This window comes from Callospermophilus lateralis, chromosome 6, assembly GCF_048772815.1.
Source record: "Callospermophilus lateralis isolate mCalLat2 chromosome 6, mCalLat2.hap1, whole genome shotgun sequence".
NCBI classification, from domain to species: Eukaryota; Metazoa; Chordata; class Mammalia; order Rodentia; family Sciuridae; genus Callospermophilus; species Callospermophilus lateralis.
In genome coordinates this window covers 58340626-58361699 of record NC_135310.1, presented here as the reverse complement: position 1 = coordinate 58361699, position 21074 = coordinate 58340626, and the positions used below count along the sequence as shown (strand labels likewise).

The 21074-nt window shown below is 38.6% G+C and overlaps 1 protein-coding gene across 1 annotated transcript in view; it reads left to right on the top strand.

The window, feature by feature from the left end:
• The first annotated feature begins 728 nt into the window (after positions 1 to 728).
• Positions 729 to 21074, top strand: part of Crybg1 (crystallin beta-gamma domain containing 1) — a 50968-nt gene continuing 30622 nt past the window's right edge. The window contains exons 1-6 of the mRNA XM_076858382.2: positions 729 to 1975; positions 6206 to 8516; positions 11745 to 11792; positions 11874 to 11992; positions 13866 to 14031; positions 15893 to 16032. Of these exons, the coding sequence (XP_076714497.2) occupies positions 1281 to 1975; positions 6206 to 8516; positions 11745 to 11792; positions 11874 to 11992; positions 13866 to 14031; positions 15893 to 16032 (3479 nt within the window). The 5' untranslated portion in view covers positions 729 to 1280. The remainder of the gene's footprint in view (positions 1976 to 6205; positions 8517 to 11744; positions 11793 to 11873; positions 11993 to 13865; positions 14032 to 15892; positions 16033 to 21074) is intronic.

The window sequence follows — 21074 nt, the reverse complement described above, 5'->3', positions numbered from 1 at the left end:
ACTAAACAGTATGGCTGTTGTGAAAATGCATCTTTATTGAGGAAGGAGGTTAAAAAAAAAAAACAAGCTAGCGAAAACTAGGAGTTGTTTCATTTGCCTATATGATTATTTGGACCTTTCGAATTTTCCTTTTTTTTTTTTTTTTTTTTTAACAAAAGCATGAATATAAAAAAAGGAAGTGCTATCTAAGTAATGTAGTGCCGAAAAACTTATGGTGTTTTAAGAAAAATTCAAAAAGTAAAATGAGAATTTTGTTGGAAAAAAACGTAACAAAGACACAACTTTCGCATTTTCAATTAGAAACTCTACTTCCATTTAGCTTGTAGTAGTTCTGTAATATGCTACTAAAGAGGAAAAAACAGATTCTTATATTTTCTCTTCCCTTCCATTTTATTTTCCAGTCCAGAGCACAACCACCAGAAGACAACAGAAGGAAGCCTGTTTTGGGGAAACTTGGCACACTATTCACGTCAGGAAAGAAAAGGAGCACCAGAAATGGGTTAGAGAGCCCCACCAGCCCAAGTGTCAAATCAGTCTCTCCCAAAGATATAACCTCTTCTAAACTCCCTGAAAGCGAGAGCGAGAAGAGTAAGTCTCAGAGCAGCCAACCAAGGCAGACCGACAGGAGCGAGGAGGGATCCTTTCAGGAGGCAGACGGCGAGCAATCGGAGAGTTGTGTCCAGGCAGTCCCCTCTGATGCCGAACAGTCAGCTTGCTCAAACAGCAGTGCAGCGGCTGTGCAGCAGTGCCATGAAAGTGATTCACCCCAATTAGAACCTCTGCAGGTCGAGGGAGAGACTTTCCCAGATGCCACCACCGCTGCCCAGCAGCCGCATTCCACACCAGGGAATTCCTCTAGGCAAGAGCACGCAGAGACGCTCTCCGGCAGTCTGGGGGCGGACCCTTTGCCTGGCACTGGAGGTGAACAGGAGACAGCCTCAGGTGCGAGGGGTGTGCCGGAGTCGCCCACCCGGGAGCAATCCGCCGGAGGACTTGAGGAAGCCCCGAGCCTGGGTACGCAAGAAAGTTCCCGGCTGCGCCTAGACACGCGCATCCCGCCAGGTGAAGGCGCGTCTGCTCCGCCAGGTGACTGTCCTGCCGAGTGCACCGAAAATAGGAGTAGCTCGGGGCAGGCCAGCGGCACAGCCGCGCGTGGCGATCGCGCCCACCCCGCCAAAGTGTTGACTTTGGATATCTATTTGAGTAAGACTGAGGTGTCGGAGGTGGAAGAACCTGTGGTGATTACTCCCGGGGCCGAAGATTGCGGCGATTCTGACGACATGGAGAGGAGATCGAGCGGTCGCAGATCGGGCAGGCGGAGGAAATCTCAGAAATCCACCGACTCTCCCGGCGCAGACGCCACTCGGCCCGAGAGCGCAGCGAGAGACGACGCGGTGTTCGACGACGAGGTGGCGCTACACGCGGCCACCGAGAACGTCTCTGCGGAAAAGAAAGTGAAATCTCCGCGGGCGGCCCTCGACGGGGGCGTTGCCTCCGCTGCCGGCTCCGAGTCCAAGCCCAGCCCTGGCCCCAAAGGGCAGCTTCGAGGGGAGTCCGACCGGAGCAAACAACCACTCCCGGCTTCGTCCCCCACCAAGAGGAAGGGCAGGAGCCGCGTTCCGGAGGCTGTGCCCAGCCAGCCTGCCAGCGGCCCGCGGTCTCCTGCCAAGGAGTCCCCACCCAAGAGGGCGCCGGCGTCCGACCCCAGCTCGGTGGCCAAGAGCACCGCGGCCGACTGCGGGGAGGAGGCGGCCCGGGTCATTCCTCGTGAGCTCACGGTCAAGAGCAGCTCCCTGCTGCCAGAGATCAAGCCCGAGCACAAGAGGGGTCCGTTCCCCAACCACTTCGATGGCCGGGCAGAGGGAGGCCGAAGCAAAGACCTGGGCAGATCGTCCGGAGCTTCGGATGCCGACGGCTTAAAGCCCAGGAACCATTTCGGTGTGGGCAGGTCGACGGTGACCACTAAAGTGACCCTGTAAGTAGCTGCGGAATTGGTCCTGAGTTTTGTGTCTGCAGACGTGCTGGGGGTGGGGAGCTCTGAGAAGTTCAGGGTCTTTGCATTTGTGGAAGAATTGTCTGTGTGCTGAATTTTCTCCTCTGTGCTGAACTTTTGAGAGTAAAGGACCCAGTCCTTAATGAATAACGTGAGTTAAGATTTAAGAAGATGGGGGAGACATCTTAATAATTCTTATTAATATAAGTTCTAAGTTAAATTAATATAAAAATTAGGATATCCCTTGAGGCTCACTGTTTATGTGAATAATGGAGATAAGACTTAATGATGTGACCCGAGCTAATTATAGCCTTTATTCAAAATGTACACGGGCATACCTGTAAGACATTCTTGAAATATATGTGGAGCAAACACTAATATATTCAGTAGCTCTGACTATGTCATATCACCTAGGAACTTAGTGCATTGCCTTAAAGCTCTTAAAACAACAACAAAACAACTTCTTATTACAAGAATCTTGGTTGCCTCTTTCTCTGATGTTAGAGAGCCTGCTATTTTCGCTCCCAGGTTGAAAATCAGTTTTCAGTTACTGAAGCAAAGAAAAAAGTGTTCTTACTGGAAAATAATTTACTAAGTGAGAAGGTACAAAACAACAGACTGTAACTATGTGTAGTTAGTTAATTGATTTAACAAATATGTATTGAGTACCTTCTGTGCGGAGTATTGTTCTAGGTACTATGGGAGGAAAATAGTATAAATATGATTCAGCATGCCTCCCTTGAAATGTTTATGGCCCCCTCTGGCACAAAAGAAGCACACAAATCAAACAACGTGGGGTGATATCTGATAAAACTGCCAAATGGATGTTGTTGCTGTGAAGGTTGGGGGAGTGCAAGGGAGGACAAAATCACTGAGGGATTTTTGGAGGAACTGAGGCTGGTGCCTTGAGGGTAAATGTGATTTGTATAGATGGGCAGGATCTTCCCCCATTCCCATGCCCCACTCCAGTTAGCACAGGTGAAAAATGATTAAGGTGCTCTAGTTTTTCCTACATTCACACATTTGTTAAGTGAGCAGGTATTTTCACATTAGCATTCTTGAATGGTTTCATTCTGTTTGATTTCTTGGAGAAGTAAGCTTTGGAGTAGAAAGTCTGGTAAACACTTGAGGAAGATTTGCTTAATGAATAACATGAGCTACCTTACCAGCTGCCAACTTAGAGACCTTTGAAATAGTCAGCTATTTATTCTGTTACAGTAGCGTTGGAGACATAAGCTGAGAATGATGCTCATTATTTGCAGAAGACCAGAGTGACCCAACACTGAAACCTCCTAAGTGTGAGTTTAGAGAAGTTGCTGTATACTAGATTAAGGACGCTTCACTTGTCTTCCAATCAGGAGAGAGCTGTGAAAAAAACCAGAAAAGTTATACTGTTTAGGAATAGGGTGAACAACCAGCAGGAAGTGGATCTTACAATGGAACTCTTCTTCCTTTGTTGCTTTCTATTGAACTAAACCAACTGTCTTTTTTCTCGGAATTGATTAGCTTCTACCTAAAACTTTTCTTTGCCACTCGGTTTATTTAATTTTGTTCTGCACAGTGCCTCACACTTGGTGAATTGGTAAACTATTGAGATGGAAAATTAATAATTCTTTCTAGTCCTTTGACCCATTTCTGTTTGAGGGTCAAATTAAAGGGGTTCTCAGACCCTTTTAATTCTTCCTGTGGCTATACTGCAAGTAACGATGTTAATCAGGTTATATTTAAAAAACAATTTGAGACTGAAGAGTTAGAAAAACCATTGTATATTCCCTGAAAAAATAATGACAGTATAAAGAAGCTGAATGCTTCTTTATACTGTTAGAAAAATTACTTCTTCCAAGTTCTGTACCAAATACTGAATGTTGAAATTCTTAAAATGATAAGTTTAAAAGAAGGGAGAATTTTCCTCTTAGAATAACTTTGACTTTTTAGACTTCAGATTCTTTTCCCCTCTCACATTTTAATGAAGGCATTACAACATGAATTATGGGAGCCTTCCTTTTAATCAGTCTGAACTAGGTTAATTGCAGTGACTCTTGGTAGCAGAATTTAATAGCACAGAAAGTCTGGTTGTAAAAGGTATTTTGATCTGGTGTAAATCTTTAATGTGCAGATGTTTCCTATCCTTAGCTGTTGGCTAACCTGTGGTGTTTTCCATTTACATGCAAAGGTACACTTTGATGTTTGACTTGAGGACTGTTCCTTGAGCTGATTGGTGGGAATTTTAAAAATGTGTATCCCCTGTTATGTGGCTCTCCCTCATTGATTGAGACAGCCTTTGTAAACTGTTTGTAATCATCTCACTGGTTTTATAATTTAAATTTTGCTTTCAAATTTAAGATATGGGCCTAAAATAAGAGAGCCTCAGTATTTTATGAAGTCAATGGGGAAAGCAATGCCTGGAAGAAAGTTATGAGTATATATAAAATTTAGTATTTAAATAAAAGTTTAAAAAACAAAATCCAAATTCTCTTTTGGGGAGGACTTGCTGGCAACTAGCCCAGACTTCTCATTTTATCCAGAAGGATAAGGTGTCTCCCCCAGAGTTATTCTGCCTGTTCCTTCTGGAAGCTCCACCTGCAAGGAATTTCTGTGCTTTTCCACTTTAATGTTCTATGAGAATACACTATCTGATCAACTTATCTGATAGATCTCCTGATAATTCTTTGACTCCTTAAGTGATAAAGATGGAAAGAGGAGCAGTCATTCAGGCCAGTCTAGTCTGACCCTGAAAAGGAAGCAGCATGTATAGTGGATGGGAGTATGGTGTCTGAGACCTGCTTCCTGGCTCTGCCCATTACTAGCTGTGCAGCCTCAGGCAAGTTACTTACCTTCGATAAGCCTCTACTTCCTCACCTTAAAACAGAATATACAAAGCTGTACATTAAGTAAACCAAGCATTTCTCAAGTGCTTGGCAATCAGTGACTGTTAGTGGTTATTATTTCTCTCTCCCACTTTATAAACCATTATAGCAATTCAAAAAAAAAAAAAATCTTTGGAACCCTTTCTTCTAGAAAAGCCATATAGAAGCAATATATAAAACAGGTAAGCAGGAAGTGATTGGTTGAAAGGAGGTGGGCATCCCTGTTCTGCAGTCTCTACTGACCTCAGTCAAGGACTTAAAGAGGACTTCAAGAATTCTTTCAACTGTATGTAAGGGGAAAATAAAAACAAGTCTGTTTAAACCATCTAGGTGTTATTATTTTTTTCTTTAAAGCTAGAGAAGGTAGAATCCAGAGAGGTAAAGTAACTTGACCAAAGTTCATACAGATAATTAGTGTGAGAGCCAGAACTAGAGCTAGCACATGCCCAACAAAGCACATTTTGTTTTTATAAAAGAAGGCACTGTGTACATCCAAAGCCATTATTTCCATTAGGGAGAGGTCATATCCAAGAAATGTGACAGAGAGGGAGCCCTTTTGCCTGGTAAGTGGTAACAAAACCAACAATTGAATAAATAACAACTAAATTATGGTTAATGTATAATGAACTTTAATGCAGAAAGGTGAAGCTTCCTTTCTTTTTTTTTTTTTTTAAAAAGACAAGATAGCAAATTCTATGAACAGAATTACTTCAACTCTATTAAAAAATACTTAACTATGTATATAAAAAGATGGGAAATGAACTAAAATATTAACAGGGGTATCTTCTGAGTGGTAAGATTATGAATGATTATAAAAGTCTTTTTCAAATTTCCTATAGTGAACACAGTGTAATCAAAATTTTTATTAAAGAAGGATGGGAACAAAATCCTATTGAACAACATTCAATAATAGATGAACTTTTTAATAATCTAAACTTTTGAGTTTTTTTTTTTTGAGAATTAAGATAAAAGCCATTGATGTTTGGGGAAATAATTTATGTATTTTAAGTACAGGAATGCATTAAGCACTTGAATTTGTTCTACTATTCTTCAGATCCTGTAATATCTTCTGACTCTAGTGCCAAGCATTAATATATGTCGGCATTTAGTAAACTTGTTAGCCCCTCACCCTTAGGATTTCTTAACTATGTTATTTTCTCATTCTTAATATGCAAGCAAAACATCCATTAAAAATAAATGATGGCATATTTAGCATTGCTTAAAATTTTTCATTAAAAAATGTTATCAGAAAGATATTGGCTTTTCATACTTTTCTAATAAAATGGCTTGTGTGTTTGCTTTTTAAAACTGAGCCAGTAACTACCCTACTTCTTTTTTCTCATAGCCCTGCCAAACCCAAACACGTGGAACTAAACCTGAAAACCCCTAAGAATCCTGACAGTTTAGCAAATGAACATAACTCATTTAGCCAGCCAGTTCATAAGGGAAACACTGCTACCAAAATCTCTTTATTTGAAAACAAACGAGTGAACAGTAGTCCAAGACACACTGACATTCGAGGCACAAGGAACATTCCCTCTAATAAGACATTTGTTGGGAGAGCAAAGCTGAATTTAGCCAAAAAAGCCAAGGAAATGGAGCAACCAGAAAAGAGAGTAATGCCAAATAGTCACCATAATGGTGTGGTGGTGAAGGAACCCTCTGCAGAAACCAAAGTCATTCTCCCTAAAGAAGGGATTATCTCAGCAGCCAGAGAAATGGGAGGGGAGCCCACCGAAGGTCAAGCTCTTAGTCCCCAGCCTAACCAAGATGACAAAGCAGATGTGCAAACAGATGCTGGCTGTTCTTCAGATCATCCAGTGGTTGCTGCTGTGATTCCTGTCAAGGACCGTAAGCTCTTAGGAGAGGACAAGTCTGAGGCTGCTGAAAGCAAAAGACCTGGACTTGAAAATATGATTGATACAGCACAAGACACCCCCGACATTCTTGATGCCAAAGATTCACTTCCAAAGCCCCAGGGTACATTGCCTGACTCACAGCCCCAGGATGAGTCATTCAAGAAGCCTTCTCTTCCTCTGCCTGTGGATGTTCCCAAAGACGAATGTGCTCAAGCTCCCATAAGCAATTTTGCCTGCACTGATCTAAAAGTGTCAGAAAACCATAATGGGTGTATTTTGCCTGTGTCTCATCACAGTGAGAAAATTCCCCTGTCCAAACTTGGAGGAGGAGAAGGAAACCCTCCTTCTTCCCCAAAGCCCAGCCCAGAAGCTGTGGTAAATGAATGTCCATCCAAGGTCCTTGTCCAGGTCAGGTCCTTCGTTCTTCCTGTGGAGAGCCCTCAGGATGTGAGCTCCCAGATCATTTCAGAAAACTCTGAAGTTAAAGAAGTGCAGTTGCCAAGTTGTCACAATAATGAACTTGAAGTGGTTTCCGTTGCAAGTTGTGCTCCCCAGCAAGAGGAAGTCCTGGGCACATCACCCAAACGCACTCATGGCAAAGAGGAACATGTGGCAAAATCTGTCCCACACGTCACACCACCAAAGTGCGAGAAAGCTCTGCCCATCCAGGCTGAAAGTCAGGGCAGCCAAAAACACCCGGTGGCTGAGTGTAGCCCCGCCAACTCTCCCACCAGCAGAAATCATTCAGAAACTCCTCCGAGGCCAGATCAAAACATGGTGAATGGCAAGGACACCCCTACCAGTCTTTTGAATGTTTCTGCTGGTAGTGATGATAGTGTATTTGATTCTTCCTCTGATATGGAAAAATTCACGGAAATTATTAAAAATATGGACAGCACAATTTGTGTGCCCCAGAAGAAAAAGAAGACCAGGATGCCAAACTCCCCTGCCCCTCACTTCGCTATGCCTCCTATTCATGAGGACAATTTAGAAAAGGTGTTTGACCCTAACGTGTTCACCTTCGGTTTGGGGAAGAAGAAGGAAAGCCAGACAGAAATGTCACCTGCTTTACATTTGATGCAGAACCTCGACCCCAAATCCAAACTGAGGCCCAAACGTGCATCCACCGAGCAGAGTGTCCTCTTCAAGTCCTTGCACACTAACACTACTAATGGAAAAAGTGAACCTCAGCCCACTTTAGAAAAATATGACAAAGAGAACAGGGACATTACCAATGGTGGAGTTAAGAGATCAAGGTTAGAAAAGAGTGCGCTTTTCTCAAGCATGTTATCTTCTTTGCCACAAGACAAAGTCTTCTCTCCCTCTGTGACATCAGTCAACAGTATGACCACTTCTTTCAGCACTTCTCAGAACAGTTCTCTGTCTCGGTCTTCAGTGGTACAGCCCCTGACGGAGGGTGCCCCGCCCTGTGGCTTAGACAAAGAGCAGCCAAGTCTTCCACCTCACCACTCCTTAAAGATCTTCAATTTCAACTCGGCAAATGCATCTCATTCAGATCTGAAAAGTCCAAGCCACATGGAAAAACACCTGCAAAAAGAGGAAAACAAAGAAGACCTGAATTCACAAAGCAATCTACACTTGCCAGAATCGAAATTTTCAGAATTTTCCAAACTGAAAAACAATGATGGTATGGAAAAGGCTAATCATACTGAAAGTGTTCTTAAATCCAACTTGCCAAACCATGGAAACAGTGATAGCGACTTCATGGGTCTTTTCAAATCAAGCCGATACGACCCAGGCATTTCTTTTTCTGGATTGCCATTATCAGATGCCACGGTAAGTACCAACATGGTGTCATTTTTTTGGAGTATTGATAAAGCTAAAGGAGAGAGGGATGATGAGCAGTTCATGTTGTTCTTTAGAAATGGTTGTGCTCGGGTGCAGTAGTTTTGATTCATCCTTTGTTGGAAACCCTTCTGTGTAGAAGGAATCGTCAGGGCCCAAGAAAAAAAAGTACTAAGACTCTTCTCTCCAGACATTGCGTGATCTAGGAGGGCAAGTAAACTACATATTTTATGGCACATATGAATTTGCAACTTGTATTATGACAGGTATACAAAAAAAGCTTTGAGAATTCAGAGGCAGATAAAACATTTTTTCTTACCTCTTTGGTGTAAAAACACTCCATACTATTCTTAGAATTCTGAAGATTTGTGAAGCAGCTTCCTCTATTGGGAAAGCCCTACCCAGCCAACAAAAGCTTTTCTTTCTTCCTTCTTTTACATTGTGAAATTTTACTTTTATTCTTCCTATAAGTATTTATCCCCTATAGTTGAGAAAGGATTTTCTGTTTACTAGGAATAAGTTTTCATCAAGGAAAAAAAAATGTTTTCCTGCAAAATTTTAGGGCAGAAAATTTTTAGTTTACATTAGATCTTTCCTTAAATATTATAGAGAGGACAGCAATATATGATTTTGAGGGACAATTATGATTTCTCCATCTTCTTCACCTGACTGTTTGAAGTTTTTTTTTTTCCTTTTGCCTGGGTGTGTGCATGCGATTAAACCCAGGACCTGTGCATGCTAAACATATATTCTGAGCAATATCCCAGCCAGAAGTTATTTTATTTTTTTATTTATTTTTTAGTTGTTGATACATGTTTATTTCATTTATTTATATGTGGTGCTGAGAATCAAACCCAGTGCCTCACACATGCCAGGCAAGAGCGCTACTGCTGAGCCCTGGCCCCGTCCCCAGAAGTTGTTTTCTTTCCTCGGTTTTTTCAGGTGAATTTGTGCCGTTTTGCCACCAAGCTTGATACTCAAGTTGAGGGAGGACAATGAAAGAGGAAGGCAGAATATCAGGTTTAGAGCTCAGCTTTCTTCACCTAGAAACCAGAGTGGAACTGAATAAACAGGAATGGAACTGAATCTCTGTGGCCCACCTGTGAGCCAGCTACCTGGCAAGCATGGACCATGATCCACCACAGACAGGCAGAAGACACCTCACTCTCTCCTCATCTGGCCAAGGCACTGCAGTATGATTCAGTGTGTTGTGTTGGCTTTCGCAACAATCCCATCAGAGATTGTGATTTGGAAGCTCTTAGAAATGTAGAGATGGGTTTCCACGGTGGTACAGATCCCCTCTTTCATGTGATTTTGTAAACCCATGGGTTTCAGACTTTTTGGTCTTAAGACGCATTTACATTTTAAAATTATATAAAATATGGTTTCTGCCTATCAGAATTTAGTATATTAGAAATTAACATTGAGAGAAAAATTGAAACACCAGAAAACACAAGTGCACGTTCCCTTAACCTTCAAAGCAATCTGTTGTCACATGTCACAGAGCCTTGTACTCTTCTGCACACTTCTGAAAAGAGAGAGATGGAAAGGGGTAATTGCCTCATGTTATTTTGAAAATAGCTTTGACTTCATGCACAGCCTGAAAGGATCTTGGGAACCTACTAGGGACATCTGGATCATACTTTGAAAACTGAATTTGCCTAAATTAACAGTCAGAAATCATAAGATTCCTAGCCAGGCACAGTGGCACATTCCTGTCTCTAAATAAAATTAAAAAAAAAAAAAAATAAGGCTGGGTATGTGACTCAGTGGCCAAGTTCCCCTGAGTTCAATACCTGGTATAAAAAAAACAAAAACAAAAACAAAAACAAACTGGAGAAATCATAAGATTCTTCTCTATTTCTCTCAAGAACAAAATTTCTGCTAGTCCTCTTCCCATTCATTGTGACTTTATTCTTTTACAATTATTCTTAGATCACTTCTGTTGTTTGACAATCTGACATGTCTGACAACACGATATATATATAAAATTTCCCTATGAAAATCTAATCAGATAGAGTAAAAAGGAGAAACCAAATGCTTTGGGGTTTTTTCCTAGGACTTTTTATAATTTTTTTAAATGTTTTTTTTTTGTAGGTACTATCCTTTGTTGACTATAGAATTATTTTGCTTTAAATTGTAGGTATTTCCTTTAGTTTGTACACTTCTAATGTATGCATGTAAAAACATAAGTATATGCTATTTTGATTTGTAATAATGCTCCAGTGGGGTTTCCTGTGATCTTGTGGACAGATTCCACTTTGGTATGATGTAAGAGCAGTCAGATCAAAGGCTAGTCTAGAAGAGGCATTCTGGTCAGCATTGAAAGTAGTTCATGTTTTGTAACATTTTTACATGTATAATTACTATTTTTATTATCTTTTTTGTTTCTGGTTTTACTTGTCTTGTCAGATGGTCTTGAAAATAATTAGTTTCAAAGTCATATAAAAGGTATTCTGTTCATCAGAAAGGGGGGATTAAATATACCATGTGCAGTGTACGCTGTGAAATACACCATACTCATTTTTATTTAAACTAGTAGATGTTACTATGAAAACACAATATTTACAGATTCTGGTAGAAAGTGTCTGAACACATAAAACTGACTCAACTCTTTCTAGATAAGTGATTAGTACATTCCAATCTCTTTTTACATGGAGATGATCTGAATCTCAGTTGGTTCTTATTCTGTGAATTGACATAAAACATAGGTGTGACTTTTGGGCCCTGAGTTTCTAGCATTGGTGGAAATATTCTAGAAATTTAATTGAGGAAAACCTGAAATGGCAAAAACAGTTGGGGCTGGGGGAAGCTCATTTTTTTTTGTGGGGGGTGGGTATTAGTGATTGAAACCAGGGGCGTTTAACCACTGAGCCACATCCCCAACCCTATTTTATGTTTCATTTAGAGAAGGGGTCTCACTGAGTTGCTTAGGACCTCTCTCAGTTGCTGAGGCTGGCTTTGAACTTGTGATCCTCCTGCCTCAGCCTCCTGAGTTGCTGGAATTACAGGCATGTGCCACCAAGCTGGCTAGGGGAAGCTCTTAATAATATAAACTCAAAAGAGTTTTAATACAAGTTTGGCATAAAGATGGACATGTTTCAAAACTGTTAAACCATGAGGTAAATTTGATCGTACTTAAAGAATTATAGGTGGGAAAAAGAGAACTGCTATGTAAAGTTGTAATTATTTGTTGTGTTTTTATTCATCTCATTACAGACACTGAGAGGAAGTAGTCAAAATAAACTCAATCCCCGACCTGGAAAGGTAAGATTATTTTCTATTTCTAGTCTAGATTTTTTATCTTGATCTGATAGGCAAAGTGCTACCACTTCCACTTTCTTGTAGGTGGTGATATTCAGTGAGCCCTATGTCTCGGAGAAGTGCATTGAAGTTTTCAGGGATATTCAGGATTGCAGTTCTTGGAGCCTCTCTCCAGTAGTACTCGTGAAAGTCGTTAGAGGATGGTAAGAGTGGCCCTTGGGCTTCCTGATGTACAGCTTGTGTGTTTTACCTTCTTAAGCACCTTTTTTGGTTCTTAGTAGTTATTTATTATTATGTCTTTATCAACGTACAATGCAGAAAATAGTATGTATAGTAAGATAAAGAATTTGTATTTAAGAAATATGGTTAAACATGTTTCTGATTATAAGAGTGATTCATGTTTATTATAGAAAATTTAGAAAAGTGCAGTAGAACACATATCCCACACAACATTGATTTGGGTTAATTGTACATCAGAGCCCATAATATACTTTTAGCTGATGAGTTTTAAATGAGGTTGTGAAGAATTGCAAGATCAATCGGCTGTGGTGGTGCACATCTATAATCTCAGGAAACTTGGAGGCTGAGACAAGAGGTTCACAAGTTTGAGACCAGTCTGGGCAACTTATCCAAACCCCATCTCAAAATCAAATAAAAAGGTCTGGGAGCATGGCTCAGTGGTAGAGTGTCCCTGGATTCAATTCCAGACCCTCCCTCCAACCCAAAATGTACACACTAGTCATATTGTTGGGCCACATGTGACTTTTAAGAAATACATGACAGTTCAGTACATTTAACTAAAGTTTAATTTATAATTTTGACAAAAATAATTTTTGATTAAATAAAGAGACTGGTGAGAATATAAACATTTTGACAGTTTCTAAAATTGTTTTACCATTTTAATTGCCTCTTGCAAATGCACAGGAAGTTGAATAGAAAGCAACTGAAAAAAAATCACTGATCTGGCATACTTATCTCTGGTACCTATTTATAAACTTGTTTGAAATAAAGAGGGTAGAGCTCTAGTCTATGGTTTAAAAATTAGTAAGCTCTTCTTTTGGCCTCTGTTTGGTTAAGTGTATAACACCTTGCCTGTTAGGATTTTAGTTACTTTAACATATTTCTCTATGTATTCAACAAATACATTAGAATGAATACATTAGAAAAATAAATTTTCTTTCATTCTTAAATTTGAAGACTAAAAATTATAGTAAAACAATTTTTGCATAAGTTTTGTTTTTAATCAAACGGTGCTTTTTTCTTTCTTTTGCAGATTTTGTTGGCTTCTTTCTTTTTTTGGGGGGTGTGGGGGTTACAGGGACACTCAACCACTGAGCCACATCCCCAGCCCGATTTTGTGTTTTATTTAGAGACAGGGTCTCACTGAGTTGCTTAGTGCCTTGCTTTTGCTGAGGCTGGCTTTGAACTCCTGATCCTCCTGCCTTAGCCTTCCAAACTGTTTGGGATTATAGGCGTGTGCCGCTGTGCCCAGCTTGCTGGCTTATTTCTTTTCTTGAAAGTATAAACACTTAAGAGCAGCAGTGTCATATATCCACATGTAGTTTTTTGTAGCATTTGACTGTTATTGGGAAGAATAATTATAAGATGCTTTTCCCATTAGTATGCATGTGGTCCTTTGTATTAATATTCATTGATTTGATCCCAATATATGTTAAAATTCCTTTAAGAGACATGATTTTTACACATCTAAGGAAAAAAAAAACCCACCACAGTTAACATCCACTTGTCTGACATATCATTTGCAAATTTCCACTAACTGGTGATTCCATAGAATATTGATAGCTCTGTAATTTTATAGTGATAACCCACAATTTCTCTAAGATCCTAATACTGTTCTTAAATCATCAAAGGCTTCATTATACCAAGTAAAGTTTGTTTTAGGGAAAGTATGTGCCATTTTAGTTGCTAGAGAATTGGTCACTGATATAATAATAATAATAATAACAATGATAATAATAATAAATAGTTTTATATATATATATATACCAGAATAGTTTAGAATTAAAACCTCTCTCACCAAGACTAGCTAATGGTTTTGCTGTGTTTTATTCTTAGTTGGATTTTGTATGAGAAACCAAATTTTGAAGGACATTCCATCCCCTTAGAAGAAGGTGAACTGGAACTTTCTGGTCTCTGGGGTATAGAAGATATTTTGGAAAGAAATGAGGAGGCAGAGTCTGATAAACCTGTAGTGATTGGTTCAATCCGACATGTGGTCCAGGTAGGTTATGGTAAATCTGAATTTCATTCATTCAGCAAATATTTATTGAATAAATATTTATTGATTCTTAATTTGAGGAAGCACTCATTTTATTAAATAAGTGATTGGGGAAAATTTGATACTTTATAAATGTTATATAATTTAAGTATTGTACATTTCAAATGAGTTAGACTTTTCAGTTGGTTAGATTTTTTTTTTCACAATAAAAAAAGACAAATTTGTCTTAAGACTAATCTTCCACCCCTGAACCCTAGTTCCAATCTCCCAAATGGACTTTTTGTAATAACCTGGTTATAATAAGTTCTATATGAACAGATATTTTTTCCCTTTACTTAGTCTTTTTGGCCACTGCATGATTTCTGATTACCTTGAGTAGTTTATAGATACTGTATTTTGGAAACATAATCTAAAAATAATTCAGTTGATAGTTCAATTTTAAATCCAAATGTGGATTTAAAAACTGTTATTTGAGATATTTGAAGTCACTTTATGGATTGCATAAAATTTCTGATTTCTTATTTGTTGATGAGCAAGGTATAATCAACATCATTCTTTTTTGGCGCATGGAATTTTAAAAAATGTGATTCATGGGTCTTCCAAGAGGAAAATTAAAATTCCAAGTTTATATGATAGATATGGGTGTCATGAAGTGCAATAAAAGGCCTCAAAATTAGAACAATCAACAATTTTTGGCAGAGGAAAGCTTTTCATGTTGCTGTGTAATTTGAGGTTTAGCTTAGTGTTATATCTCATTGAAATGATATTATTTATCATTTAGTACATAAATTGGATGTCATCTTTGTTATTTCCTCTTTCAGTGGATCTTAAAGTTGTTTCTGGGTTTTTCTTTTTTTTTTTCTTTTTTACTACTTTAAATAATGATGTGTGAATCTTTTTTGTTTAATAGTTTCTAATTTTCTGATTTAGTCCCTTGGGTTAAATCATTCTGAATTATACCATGTTAGAAGGCAGGAACACATTTTTTAAAGAGATTGTGTGCATGGTTTCTTGAAACATGAAACATATCATATATTCAAGAGAGTTACCATTTTAGTTCATTAATTCCTCATTTTGGTAATGTTTAAAAGAGCCTCACCTGAACTGACCCCCAAAAAATTAAAGTGGAGAACATAGGGCTGAGATGTAGCTCAGGCAGCAAAGCATGCATGAGCTTTCTTTCTTCTGTATTATAGTTCACACAGCTCAGCAGCATAGAAGAGATTTGATAAATATTTGATTAGCACGCTTTGCCAGGAGAGGCCCTTTGAAGAATATTTGATGGACCCTAGCTATTCAGGGCATGGAACAATGACCTAAGTGTGGAGATTCATAAATCACCATGAATGTGGGTTTTGGCTTTACATTTTGGACCAAACCAACATATAGTGGTCTAGTCACAGTCATGGAGAGTTACCCCAATGGTTTTGTGGTCACAAAACAATAGTTGAGGAAGAGAAGGGCAACCATTCTATAGACCAAGATCTCTGGACTTGGAGAGTTGCCTCTAAGCAAAGTAGCCAGAACTCCTGTGACTAAGGAAAGCCAAGAGAGGATGTGAGAATGATGTTCCAGAATGCTTAAAAAAATGCATTTCTGAATTTTTTGAATATAATGTTAAGATATATGACTAAAGTAGCGTGTCTACCCTGAAAGAGGCATATTATGAAGTCGTGGGTACAAACAGGATAGGGATAAAATGGCAGGCATCCCATGAAATGTAAGCGTACATTTAAACTTATTTTAATTGGTTGCAAAAAAAAAGAGAGAGTGAAAGAGAAAGAATAACAAGCATACTGTAGAGTTAAATACATGGTGTAATTGTTGTATTTATATCATATATGTGTATGCATATATTTTTCAGGATTACAGAATTAGTCAAATTGACTTATTTACTGAACCAGAGGGGTTAGGACTCCTGAATTCCTACTTTGATGACACTGAAGAAATGCAGGGATTTGGTGTCATGCAGAAGACATGTTCCATTAAAGTGCATTGGGGCACGTAAGTGTTATATTTCAAATATAGTTTTAATGAATCTTTTTTATGCATGTAATTTCAGAGATAATACTAGAGATATTTGGTTTCTGATTTGTTTTCTTGCTAAGTAATTATTGACTGAATGGTATTTTTAATACAATACATGAAGTCCTGATTGTTTTGCACCTGTGTTACTATGATTCGCCTCTCTTATAAACAATAACAATTTATTAGAGGAAGTGTGAAGGAAAATGGATTTTTAACATAGGCCTTTTTCCTTCATGTCAGAGGAATCTGATGCATTCAAAGCTGAGTAGCAGATATACCTTCGTGGTAATTCAAAGGAGGTGACCTGAAGCATGTACCCGCAATAGTTCAGGAGGGATGGAAGCCAAAATGTGGGGCACTTCCTTTTATATTTTCACACAATGCTGTCAAAAGCCTCTAGGATGTTGTCACAAATCACAGGAAACTGCAAGAATATTTTGAAGGAAATGGGAATATCTCAGATAGGGGAGAAATTAGGATAAAAAGTGCAGACTGCAGCGGTAAAGAATGTAGTCTCTAAAGTAGAGGAGAGTGGGAAGGGAGAATAGAAAGAAGTTCAGTAGATTAGACAAAGGGGAAATGAAGGGAAGGGAGAAGGGATGGGAATAAGAATGACAATGAAATGAATTGGAAATAACTGTCCTATATTCATATATGAACCAGTGAATCTCCACATCATGTACAACCACAAGAATGGGATCCTAACTAGAATAAGTTATCCATATATGAATAAGTATTATCCATACTGCATGTATGGATAATATGCCAAAATTCACTCCACTGTCATGTATATCTAAAAAGAACAAATTTTTTTAAAAAGAGAAAAAAATTCAAGTGGAGAACATAGGGCTGGGGGTGTAGGTCAGGCAGCAGAGCATGCATGAGGCTCTAGGTTCAATCCCCAGTACCACAAAAATGAGCTAAAGAATTCACATAAAGGGGAGGGCAGAGCCCAAGGCATGTGAAAGGCAGCCACTGAATGTAGGGAGAAAAAGCCACCAAAACTGCTTTATATTACATTTAACATCTCCTTTTAAGATTTTATTTTTGTTGTGTGCATGTACTAATATGTGACAAAAGATCCCACCATTATTTACAACTATAATACACCAATAAAAAAATGTGGAGGAAGAAAAAAAAGGATTTTCTTTTTGTTTATTCTAATATGCATAATATATTATTTCAGTGTTAATGCATATTATTTAGAAATATTTACATATTCAGCAAATGTGCATAAGTATTTATTAATAGGATATGTAATCTCTCCTGTAAAGTGATGTAGAATATCTGTATAGTCCTTCATCATGGTGTTTGCATCCTGTTGAGTACTAAAAGTCTTCTTTTACTGTTGTTCTTATCTTGGAATAATGATTTGATTCTGCAGAAAGTACAAACTGGGTAAATTAGAGATTATAGAGTCTGAATTTTGTTTCTCAGAAATCAGAAACTAAAAAACTTCTAGGTAACTTAATAGGGAGTATGACTTCCAATTGGATGTCCCTTCTGTCATGGAGCTATCCATTCAGTAGGACCAGACAAACACAAATAAGTGTGTAATGTGTCAGATGGTGAGGGCTACAGGAAACATTACAGAGAAGGGCAGGTGCAATGCCATTTTAGATAAGGTAGTGAAGAAAGGTCTCTGGTGACATTTAAGCAGGGACTTGAAGGAAGTGAGAAAGTCTGCACATGGGGTCAGCTGAAGGAGAAGGGACAGGGGATGCCCTAGGCAGAAAGCTCAGTCTTTTTGTGGGGGGGTGGGGGGGGTGTGGGGGTGGGGAGCCCTTCAGGGCAAGCTAAGAGGCCTAGGTGCTGAGCTAGGAGGAGGGTGAGGAAAGAGGCCTCCTGTTCTGGCAAGCCGTTGGGCCTTAGGGAAGGAATTGACATTTACTCAAAGTGGCGCCAGTGATACTTGGAGAATTTTGATGGACTTTGTATTTTAGAATGATTACTCTGATTGCTGAGTACAAATAGACTGTAAAGGCAGAGTAGAAAGAAACTTGTAAAGAAGCAATTGTAATCATACAGACAAGAGGTGATGGTGGCTTAGATAATGTGATTTGCAGGAAATGGGCAGATTTGGGTGCATTTTAAAGGTAAAACTGACAGCATTTGCTGTGTGCATACACACACGCACTCACATGCACTACACACCATATACACACAGCCACATACCTTGTAGACATATACACATGCATTCCCCACACACTTATTTTTGGCATGTTTCTAATAAAAACAGAGAACTTTAGAACTTCATAGGGTATATAGCATCTGGTCTAATGCCATCATTTAAACAAGGAAGATAGGCTTTTGTCTCCTTCTCTAGGATAGGGTTAGTTGTTAGCAGAACATGTTCTAGAAAACAGATATTATGAAGTGAAGGGGACGTTTTTCCCTGGGTAGTCTTTGATTATTTTTACTATGAAATACTTGATATAAACAGAAAACATTTATATGATTCTTGCACCTAACCTCTCTCCTAAGATTACCCTTGTTGACGAGTATGTCAATTTGTTCTTTTTCATTACTGTGCAGTAATCATTCATTGTGGAGTATACCATATTGAAGCTCAGTTTTTCTGTTTTGGTAATACTAAGGATGGAACCCAAGGCCTTAGAGGCAAGCACTTTACCACTAAGCTACACCCCTAGCCCTCAGAGCCCAATGGTTTTTTTTTGTTTGTTTTTTTACAAAGGCTTTCAAACATACATAAAAGTAGAAAGAATAGTTCAATAAACACCCACATATCACCCCCAGATTCAATGATGGGTAATATTTTGCCATATTTATTATTATTATTATTAGTTATTCAAAACATTACATAGCTCTTGATATATCATATTTCATACATTTGAGTCAAGTGGGTTATGAACTCCCATTTTTACCCAATTTACAGATTGCAGAATCACATCGGTTACACATCCACGTTTTTACATAGTGCCATATTAGTGACTATTGTATTCTGCTGCCTTTCCTATCCTCTACTATCCCCCCTCCCCTCCCCTCCCCTCCTATCTTCTGTCTCTACCCCATCTACTGTAATTCATTTCTCTCCCTTGTTTTTTCTCCCCTTCCCCCTCACTTCTTCTTATATGTAATTTTGTATAACGATGAGGGTCTCCTTCCATTTCCATGCAATTTCCCTTCTCTCTCCCTTTCCCTCCCACCTCTCATCCCTGTTTAATGTTAATCTTCTTCTCATTATTTTGCCATATTCATGTTATCTTTTTCTGAGCCCTTGACAATAAGTTGCAGCTATCATGTCCCTGCACTGTATTGGCTTCAGCCTGAATCTCTTTGTAATCACATTCTCCTGCCTAGCTATCTGTGTCATACCTAAGAAAATTAGCACCATGTCTGTGACAATATGTAGTCTGTGCCCATAAACACATTTTCCCAATTGCCTCAGGAATATCTTTTAGGAGTTGTTTTATTTTTGTAAAGTCAGGATTCATGCCTGGGGTTGTAGCTCAGTGGTATAGCACTTGCCTAGCATGGGTGAGGCACTATGTTTGATCCTCAGCACCACATAAAAGTAAGTAAATAAAAAATAAGGGCTAATTCTTTTTTAAAAATCAGGATTCTGTCAAAGTTCATATTAATATGTTTGACTGTCCTGTCTCTGTAAGTCTCTTTTAATCTCTGTTTTTCTTGCTACTGACTTTTTAAAGAACTTAGGCTGGATGTATTAGAGAACATGCATTTTTTTCCTTTGAGATTCATAGCCCATCTTCTTTTGAATAATCTGAAGCTTAGCACGTTCATATTTAATCTTTCAAGTATCCAGTTGGTTTCTATAAATGGCCATCACTTATGTTCAACCATGTCTTAAGGATCCAGCTATAAATGCTGTAAGTTCAGCTTTGCATGCTAGGTGGTATTTTCAAGTTACTTGTTTAAGAACAAGTGGATAAGACAGGACTGAATTTTTTTCTTAGATGACTCAAAGGGTATTTCTAAAAGAGTAATTCCATAGATATTTTTCATATGCATATGCATGACTATTGTTATTACTTCATCAATATCCATATGTATTTGTCATTAATATATTTGCATACATTTATGTTTGTTAAAAAAGAAGCTCATGCTTTATAGTTGCACAGTTTAAGCAGAACTATAAAGTGGTATTTCTTTCTGTATGAGGTATTTCTTTCTGTATATTGGCAAAAGCTCATTACCTAAGTGCACAGGAAAAGAGAAAGAGTACCTTTAGAAACTGAAATAACATTGCCTGAAGATAATTTCCCCCTTTCCTGATAACCTCATGAATACTGTATCATGTTGGCACAGACTGAGTCATACTGTGTTGTAAATGTCTGTCTGAGTTATCCAGCAGGCTCCCTTGCCAAAGAAGTGCCCTTAGAATGTGGCCTTTTCAAATATAACAGTTTGTATCTTTTTTTTTTCTTTAGCAATTTCCCCTCTACCCCAAATTGCCTTCCTTCTATAAATGTTATATGACTTACCCACATGTTTCCAGGAAGATGAAATTTTAGTTTCAAACGAATAAATTCCTTCAGAACTTAAAAATACTATAAGGAAAGACCTAGTAAAAAAGACGCTTGGGTAAATATCATTTCAGAATTGCAGAATGATTCATGAGCCATATATCCTGTTTATGAAGAATTAAGCCCATTCACTTGTGAAGGAGTTGAACTCTGAAGGCTTTGTCTTATTAGCATAATAACAGAATTTATTGCCCAACTCCTATTAGTTAAGGTACAGAATCCACGTGTAGCTTTGAACTCCCCAAATACTTAATGCATCCTTAACTGTCATGCTTTAAACATAAGTTGAAAGTATCCCCTTCTTAACCTCTGTTTGCATGTGGTTTGGTGGCATTACAGTGGTATTCAAAAGACAGTCCTCTTTTTTCCTTCAGTTAATTTATTCTCAAGTATAACATTTGTACAAAAAGGTACACACAAGTGAATAAGCTAAGTGAATTTTCAGAAAGTGAATACATAAGTATAACTATCACCAGATCAAGAAGTAGAACATTCTAGCATGTCAGAAGC